Here is a 9,793-nt window from a genome sequence, read left to right on the forward strand (position 1 = left end):
AACAATCCATTCCTTCTTGAAAGTTAAAACCCCCTTTGCTACACCAGTCTGTGCCATTGCCACTCAAGTCAAAAACACGTAAGTCAAGGTAACTCTATTGCCATTAGAACCATATTTGGGGGGCACCTGGGTGGCTCAGTGGGTTAAGCATCCAACTTGTGAGTTCACCTCGGGTCATGATCTCATGGGTCATGGGATCAACAGGGAGTCTGCTTGGGATTCTCTTTCCTTCTGCTGCTCCTCCCCCCAACACAGAGTGCTCTCGCCCCCCCCCAAATAAATGAGTAAATCTTTAAAAAAAATAGATAGGTAGATATTTGGGCTACACATTCCAGGCAGGTACAGTGGGCATCGATTACTGGTGCCCACCCAGCCCACCCTCCTTCCTGTTCTTGTCAGAACTGACACCCCTTTGAAAACCACGTGTTCAACTCTACATGGCTCAGGTAGAGCTGGTGACTCTACTCCACCTCCCATGACTCAGGCATGGCCAACTGTGGCATTCTTTTGACCAAAGATATGTTATTAGGGATAGGCCCATGACCCAGTCAAAGTTAATCTTAAACCTCTGGCTGGAGCTGGAGAAAAGGAATACTCTCTCTTCAGCTACTTCCTCGGTAAAAAGAGACACTGCCTGAAAATGGAGCAAACATAAAGAAAGGAAAAGCCAGGAGACAGACAAAAAGGAAGACCTGTCCGAGGCCCTGGAATGTGGTATTTGGGGCTGTATCTACTCTCGAACTCCCCCACTCTGAGAGCCCATAAAATGTCCCCTCTCCTACTTTTTTTCTGCTTAAGCCAGTTTTGTGTTTTCTTTCACTCACTACTGTGATGTTTTTGTCTTATACACAAAAATGAAATAAGCTTATACAAATACTTTTGTGTAGCTCTTCTCCCTTTTCCTTCTTTTCTCTCTTAAATCTAAGATAATACATCAAAGGCTCAGAAGAAAGTGGGGTGAACAAGAGAATCATCTCCTTTGGATCTGCCCATAACCTGCTACCTTGGCTGTCTGCACAAGGCTTATCCATCTACACCATTCTCCTACTCTAGGGCCTGCAGAGACAGATGCTAATTGTAGATAGAATAGCATTAAAGTTCCTTCAAGCCCTAGGATTTATGATTCTATCAAGCCTCGGCTGCCTTACCTATAAAGTGGGGAATAATATCTTTTACTAGATTCTTAGGAGGATGAGAAACAGCAAAAGAATTTTACAAAGGTTTCTTTAGAAAGTACCGGATATTCTTTGTTCCCACAGCAGTTTCTCATATTGTATCCACCAAAAAAAAGGTAACAGATCATTCAAGAAATTGTTACAGAATGTCTAAAATGTGTAAGACACTGGGCAAGTGTGGGGAGGTGGTGAATACAGAGATTTATAAAAGTCTAAAAATGCTTCCCATGTAGAATATCAAACAACTACACATATAACAGGAAAGAAAACATGCAAGTTGCCCTCAGACAACAATAAAATGTTGTGGGAATTTAGAAGCAAGGAAAATCACTTCTTCGAGGAAAGGTTTCATGGAAGAGATGGCATTCAATTCAGTCGTGCCTTGACACATGGGTAAGCATTACCTAATCTGAAACATTCTCAGATAGGAACTCAGGACTGAAATTACCCATACATACAGAGATGGTACATACAATTTAATCATCCCATGATTCTAAATGCCCTTCAAGCAACTGTTTTCAAAGATCCATGGAAATCAAAACACTTTGCTACCTTGTATAAAATAACCTGTGCAGAAACTGCTAGGATAATTTTCCCACTGAGAATTACATACATAAATATATATATATATACATAAACTAGAAGGAACTTGAGTAAAATTTTAAAACATCTAAACTGTTTCCCATACAATTTTTACTGCTGTAACTTTCCAGTGAAACTGTAAATTCTTGAGGGTAAAGCCCAATGCTATTTATTTCTTTGTGTACCTCATCTTGCCAAGTGCTCATTAAATGAATTAAAATACAAAAAAAGACTCACAGTTGAAAAGTGTTACATTAAAAAGTGTGAAAAGTGTCACCCCCAGAAACCTTAAATTACTAACATTTCCCAGAACACATCATGCACTTGTACAATGCTTTGTTTGTGCCCATGCTATTCCCATTCTTGGAATGTCCTTCAATCTGTCTTTCTATCCCTAGCTTCTGAAAATGTCTCCTTCAAGCCCTAGCTCTAATGTGACCTTTTCTTTGAACCACTTCCTAATTTATACAGAACAAATGAATCATTTTTTCCTCTCCAAGTGCTTTGTTCAACTCCTCCTGTAGAACCGTCACTATGGAAAAATGATCCTTATAGGTGATTGTGCATGGGGGGGAAGGGAGACAGGGGGAGAGAGAGACAGAGGAAGGAGAGAAAGGGAGGGAGTAAGGAAGGGAGAGACACATACCATAAGAGAACATACGCCTACCAGAAGGTAGATGGCAAATATCTTGAGGGTAGGGCATTTGTCTTTTTCTCTTCCTTATATCCAAGACATAGGACAGTGCTATAATATTTGTACACCAAATAAACATGTGTTATACTAAACTAAATAAACAGAAAACAAACAAACAAAAAAAAGATTTCATACAACCCCAATCCAAATCTCAGAAAGTTATTTTATGGATATCAACAAACTGATTCTATGCATATATAAACAGGCAAAAGACCCAAAATGGCCAAGACAATACTCGAGGGGAAAAAAACGATGTTAGAGGACTGATGCTACAACCTGAAGAGTTACTGTAAACCTAACAGTAATCAAGACAGTGTGCTGGTAAAAGAACTAAAAGATCAATGAAACAGCGCAGAGAGCCTAGAAAAAGACCTCCAAAAATATAATCAACTGATCTTCAACACAATGGTGCTAAGGCAATAGAGTGGAACAAAGACCGTCTCTTCAACGATGCCAAAACAAAATGGATATCCACATATTTAAAAAAATAATAATAATAATAGACACAGACCTTCCACCCTTCACAAAAATTAACTCAAAATGGATCAGACCTAAATATAAAATGCAAAATGGTAAAATTCTTAGAAGATAACATAGGAGACCCAGATGACAAGGGGTATGGTGATGACTTTTTACAAACAACATCAAAAGCAACATCCACAAAAGAAATTGCTAAACAAGGCTTAATTAAAATAAAAAATTTCTGCTCTTGAAAAGAGAATGTCAAGAGAATGAGGAGACAAGTCAGACTGAGAGAAATTTTCAGATGAGACATCTGATAAAGGACTGTTATCCAAAACAAAGAACTCTCGAAATTCAATAGTAAGAAACCAAAACAGTTTGATTTAAAATGGGCCAAAGACTTTAACATACCTCACCAAAGATACACAGATGGCAAAGATGCTCATTGTATATCAAGCAAAAAATGCAAACTAAAACAACAGTGAGATACCACTACACACCTTAGAATGGCCAAAATCTGGAACAGTGACAACAGCAAATGCTGGTGATGGTGTGGAGCAACAGGAACTCTCATACATTGCTAGTAGGAATGTAAAATGGTAAAACTGCTTTGGAAGACAGTTTTGCAGTTTACAGACAATTTTGCAGTTTCTTAAAAAACTGAGCATACTCTTGCCGTATGTCACAGCAATTGTGTTCCTTGGTATTTATAAAAATATCTGGTACTTATCCAAATACCCATAAGCAAATCTACATACAGGTGATGACAGCAGCTTTATTTCTATCTGCCAAAACTTAGAAACAAGCAGGATACCCTTCAGTAGGTGAGTAGATAAATAAACCATGGCACATCCAGACAATGGATATTATTCAGAACTAAAAAGAAATTAGCAGGTAAGCTATTAAAAGACGTGGAAGAATCTTAAGTACATATTACCAAGGAAAGAAGGGGTGCATGGGTGGCTCAGTTGGTTAAGCACCTGATTCTTGATTTCCACTCAGGTCATGATCTCAGGGTTGTGAGATCAGCCATGCTTCAGACTCCATGCTGAACCGGAAGTCTGCCCCTCCTCCAGCAATCACGTGTGTCTCTCTCTCCAAAATAAATAAATAAATAATTTAAAAAACAAAAAACCCCAAAAAACTAAGGAAGCCTAGGTGGCTCACTGGGTTAAGCCACTGCCTTCGGCTTGGGTCATGATCTCAGGGTCCTGGGATCAAGTCCCACACTGGACTCTCTACTCAGTGGGGAGCCTGCTTCCCCCTCTCTCTCTGCCTGCCTCTCTGCCTACGTGTGATGTCTCTCTGTCAAATAAATAAATAAATAACCTTAAAAAAAAAAAACAGATCAGACATCGCTAGTGGGGACCAAGGGGAGGAATGAAGAGAGGGACACAAAGGACTTTTAGGGGAATGAAAATACTATACTATATGGTATTATAATGATGGCTATACATCATTGTACACTTGTCCAAACTCACAGAATGTACACCAAGAGTGAAACTTAAGGAAAACTATGGACTCTGGTAATTGTGATGCATTAATATAGACTCATCAACAGTAACAAATGTACTATTCTGGTGGAGTATATTGACAACGGTGGAGACTGTGCATTGTGTGGGGGCAGGGGTATTATGGGAGATTTCTGCACCTTCCTCTACATTTTGTTGTGAACCTAAAAATCCTCTAAAAATTAAGTCTTAAAAAGAAGAAAAAAAATTTTTTAAAGATTTAAGGAAAAAAGCACTATCACTACAACCATGCACCTCTCCTGTAATATTGAACTTCTTGAATTCAGAATAAATGTCTAAGTGTCAGAATTAGACCAAAGTCATCTACATATGAACCAAAAAACTTAAAACCAAGGAAACCCTTTTATGAAGTCTTTTGTCTTGACAACAAGGCTACTTGGGGTTCAGTCATTAAGTTGAGTCCTTGAAGGCTTGTGATCTGTGTTTTCAGCAATTGCTAGTTTACTAATAGCATGGGATGCCTCCAAACATTATAGAAAGTGCATTCAAGTGAAAATGAGAACAAAATAAAAACATATAAAGAAGGAAGTAAGGGAGGGAGGGAGAAAGGAAGAAAATGCAAAAACTGGTTAAAAATGACCCATACAATACCTAGTCTAGACACAAAACCACTCTGAAGAAATGGAAAAAATGTGTATCTTATAAATGTAATTAAAAAGACACTGGCACCCACATCTCATTCTGAAATCAAGTTAGAGCATTTAAAATGCAGAATGTTCTGTACTGGCCAAAAGGTTCTAGGGAAAAATTTGATACAGATCAATGTGTAAATGCAATAAGACATCCACCCTGGGGACACCTGGGTGGCTCAGTTGGTTGGGCAGCTGCCTTCAGCTCAGGTCATGATCCCAGCATCCTGGGATCGAGTCCCACATCGGGCTCCTTGCTTGGCAGGGAGCCTGCTTCTCCCTCTGCCTCTGCCTGCCACTCTGTCTGCCTGTGCTCGCTCTCTCTCTCTCCAACAACAAAAAAAGACATCCACCCTGTTAGTTACCAAGTAGCTAAACAAGACACAGGGCTTCTTTCTTTTGAAGGAAGGACATGATTATCCAATATCACAAAAGGTAGAAAGGAATTAAAATCACGTATGGTCAATACACACTACAAAAATAACCAGGGTTCCCACCACACAAAAGATAAACACTAATAATGCAGCGCATCCCCTGAGGGTCAAGAAAAATTTAAAAGGCCAAAATTACACAAAATGGAGAAACAAAGAGAAGCCCAGCCACCAATTCCCTAACACTATACTAGAGACACAAAGTTATAGTCCTAACCCCTACCACCCTCACTCCCTATTTAGGGAAAGAAACCGGAGACAAGTATCTTTGGTAATTGTAATGTCAGAGCAAAGAGCTACTGTGGTGGCGGCATATGGAAATACTTGAGGGAAAGAAAAAGAAAGAAGTCAGGTACGGTCTGCTGGAGGACATTACCTCTCACCTAAGCCCTGAATATTGTTCAGAATTAAGCCACAGGAAAGAAAAGTGGGATTAAAGAAATAGGGAAAGAATGTACTCAGTATACAAGGAGGAGCACTACTTTAGGAGTCAAACATCTTGGTTCTAGTCCCCCTAAATTTTTTCCACAACCATACCAATATGCAAAGTACCTGGAAAGAATGGAGTAATCATTATTACTCATGTTATTATTTATGTATGCTAACAATTAACACATCCGTGCACTATAAAAGGCACGGATAAATAGCACTAATAAAGCAACTACAGCTGACTTGGTCCTTCCTGTGTGCTAAAGTACTAAGGACAGCAAAATAAATAGGACAAGTTCTTGCCCTCAAGAAAGTCTACTAGGAGGGTCCATCGATTAAAATACCAGAATTTTAAAGACACAGAGACCCACTGTCCTGATTCCTTCATAGTTACGACAGGAACCCAAGACTAAGGAATCTATAGGCCCTAAAATTAAAAGCCCGAGAACCTCAGGAGGAAGAGAGCGGAGTGAGGGTGGAGTGAGGAGGAAATTAGGGTGGAGTGAGGAGGAAATAAGGAGTTGGAAGTAAGAAAAGGAGGGTCAACTGTTCTCAAACCAAATTCCCTAATGTGCAGGATTAAGTTGAGCCCCCAACAACCCGCGGATTTTGGAGGCAAAGACAGGACAGGAACTCTTCGTCAAGTCGGATCAGCATGTGGCCCAATTTGCGGTGTGGTTATAATCTTTACTTGCCTTCCTGCAAACCGCTTGCCTTGCCCATCCCACCCTGTCCAAGAACCCCGCGGACTCCGCCCGCCTTCAGGGAATCAAGAGAGCACCTTGGTGGGCGCGAGCGGCCGCTCTCCCGGGACCTGGCCGGGGGCGTTCGCTTCCCGCGAGTATCGGTGCGCCGCCGCCGAGGCGCCATGGTCCCCGCGCCGCTGGGGAGTGCCACAGCCGCAGGAGCCCGCGAGGGAAGCCGCGCCCGGGCCCGTACTGGCCTCTTCGGCCCCAGCCGCCTCGCGGGGCGGCAAGAGCAGCGGCAGCAACAGGAGGAAACCGAGCCGGGGGCAGCACCCACCAGCTGGCCCTACTGAGGGCGCAGCCATGTTGTCCCGGGAGCCATGTGACCCGCCAGGTCACGTGGCTCCGCCCTCCTTAAAGGGCCCAACCCTGGGATGATTTTTGAGGTAGCTTTGGAGTTGCTCTCTCCAATTTTTTCTATGTACCTCTCCTTTAGAGCACCTCACCTTGGCTTCGCTGACTTTAAAACACAAAACCCTACAAAACTCAAAGACCTCCAAGTGGTTGTGAGCCCCATTTTTATTTCTTGGTTGAAAAACGATAATCGAATTTGTTGAGCATTTGCTAAATGCTAGGCAGTATGCTAAGCAAACACTTAAATTTTTGGAATCTCATTAAGCCTCACAAGGACCCTGTAATATTGGGTTCACCAAGCAGTTAAATGACTTGCCCAAGGTCACATAGGAAATAAATGTCAAAAACGAGATTTAAACCCAGGGAATCTAACTTAAAACCTGAGTTTGGCCATTATGCTGTACTGTGAGCAATTAAATGAGCTTGCCTTAACAAGAAATAAGGGGAAGATGAACGTGTTGAAAGACTTCTCCAAAGGATACAATTAGGGAAATCCTGTGTAGAGCTGGGATAGATACAACAGTGGCCCTCAAACAGTCCCAGACCATCGAGCATCAGCATCATCCAGAACATGTTAGAAATCCAGTACTTGGAGTGCTTCCGTGGCTCAGCGGGTTAAGCCTCTGTCTGTTGGCTCAGGTCGTGATCCCAGGGTCCTGGGATTGAGCCCCACTTTGGTCTCCCTGCTCAATGGGAAGTCCGCTTCTCCCTCTTCCCCTCCCTGCTCCTTCTGTCTTTCTCGCAAATAAATAAATCTTAAAAAAAAAAAAAAAAAAAAAAGTACTCAATCGGAATCTGTGAGGAGAGATACAGCAGTCGTTGTTGTTGTTGTTGTTGTTGTTGTTGTTGTTGTTGTTGTTGTTTTACCCGGCGCCCGGTGGTAATGTTTTTTAAAAGAATCCCTACCTGCGGTGTCTGGGTGGCTCAGTCGGTAAAATGACGTTCTTCTGCTCAGGTCATGATCTCAAGGTCCTGGAATCAAGCCCCACATGGGGCTCCCTGCTCAGCAGGGAGTCGTCTTCTCCCTCAACCGGTCCTCCTGCTCCTGTTCACATGCTTGCTTGCTCTCTCTCTCTCAAATAAATAAATAAAATTTTAAAAAATAATAATAATTCCTTTCTTTGAAATATGTGTTGGGATATATATATATATATATATATATATATATATGGATAAAAAGATATGCTATCAAGTCTTTGCTTCCAAAAAGTGGGTGATGGGAAGGTGGGGGGTGGCTAGAGATTGGCCTTGATTTGACAATTGTTGAAACTGGTTTATGGGTATCTGGGTGTTTGTTATACTATTCTCTCTACTTTATGTTTGGAATTTTTAAAAATAATGATATAGGGGCGCCTGGGTGGTTCAGTGGGTTAAAGCCTCTGCCTTCCGCTCAGGTCATGATCCCACGGTCCTGGGATGGAGGCCCCAGTCAGGCTCTCTGCTCAGCGGGGAGCCTGCTTCCTCCTCTCTCTCTGCCTGCCTCTCTGCCTACTTGTGATCTCTCTGTCAAATAAATAAATAAAATATTTTTATAAATAAATAAATAAATAATGAATATAACAAAATCCTTTCCTCCTTGTTGACTATTTCACAGTTTTCCAAGAGTTTTCACACATTTTCTTGTTTGAGATTTTAACCACTTGGCAAGCAACCTACTATTATCATACCCATTTCACAGTTGGTGAAGCTAAAAGGTCATTGTTTTAACTACAGATATATATTTGCTATGGACAATTTAGACTCCAGAGTCTAGGTCAAAGACAGTTATAGGTTTCTCTGCAAATGTTCAGTCTCAGCACACGCTGTGTCGGTTGTCCTTCTGAGAACTGAACACCTTAGACTCGTGATCCTACTAAGCCATTAGGGTATGACCTCCATCAAGGCAAGAATTCTGCCAATTTTCACCACTGAATCAGCAAAATTAGGCCAAAGCCTAACACATAATAAACACTCAAGTGAACACTTATTGAATTAATGGACAAATGAACTAATGGCAGTAATCATGACCTCTTTCTCTTAAAGGGAAGCAAATGGTTGAGAAAATAATATAGGTTTAAGCTTAGAAAGAGCTGTGTTTAAAGCTGTCCACTTGCAAGAGGTATGATAGAGGTAAATGACTTCATCTTTCTGACCCTCTCTTTCTTTATATGTGAAATAGGGATAATAATATCACCTTCTTAGAGATTTTATAATGATTAAATGAGTTAAAGAATGTAAAAGGCTTAGCCCAGTGCTTGGAATTGCATAATACCAACCAAAAAAACACAAAAACAAACAAACAAACAAACAAACAAAAAACCTTTGCTATTATTAGCAATCATTATCCAAGACAAAAATTTTGTAGTTTCTCCAGGAAGTATCAACCTTCTCTCTCAAGCTGTTGAATAATTTCTAACAGGTCACCAATCAAGGAGTAAGTGGAAAATATTGATGAGAAATCCCTAGTTGAGGGCACTTAAGCTAGAAATTAGAGATAAACATACAATTCACCAATCAACTCTGTGTAAATAAGGGCATTTTATCTAGAATCTCTCCCACCCTCTAGCTCCCATTTGAGGTACTTCTGAGGGTCTTCTTGCCCCTTTTATCTAATGAAGCTGGATGAAAAAACCCTCTTCTGGAAAGTGTGTCTGTTTACTAAGCGGCAAAGAAGTTACCGTGGCTACAACAGAGTGAACAAAGGGAAGATAATAAGGAAAGGAGATCAGAAAGGTAGCAGAGGACCAGATGATGGAGGATATGGTAAACTATTACCCTAA

General features: G+C 41.0%; 1 protein-coding gene across 2 annotated transcripts in view; it reads right to left on the reverse strand.

Moving 5' to 3' along the window:
* SUMF1 (sulfatase modifying factor 1) overlaps nt 1-7,003 on the reverse strand; it is a 102,049-nt gene extending 95,046 nt beyond the window's left edge. For both annotated transcript variants that reach the window (XM_032867445.1, XM_032867444.1), the window contains exon 1: nt 6,716-7,003. In XM_032867445.1, the coding sequence (XP_032723336.1) occupies nt 6,716-6,985 (270 nt within the window). In that variant the 5' untranslated portion in view covers nt 6,986-7,003. The remainder of the gene's footprint in view (nt 1-6,715) is intronic.
* Nucleotides 7,004-9,793: the final 2,790 nt, after the last annotated feature.

Source organism: Lontra canadensis, unplaced genomic scaffold (genome assembly GCF_010015895.1).
Source record: "Lontra canadensis isolate GAN:19392208 unplaced genomic scaffold, GSC_riverotter_1.0 scaffold34, whole genome shotgun sequence".
NCBI lineage: Eukaryota > Metazoa > Chordata > Mammalia > Carnivora > Mustelidae > Lontra > Lontra canadensis.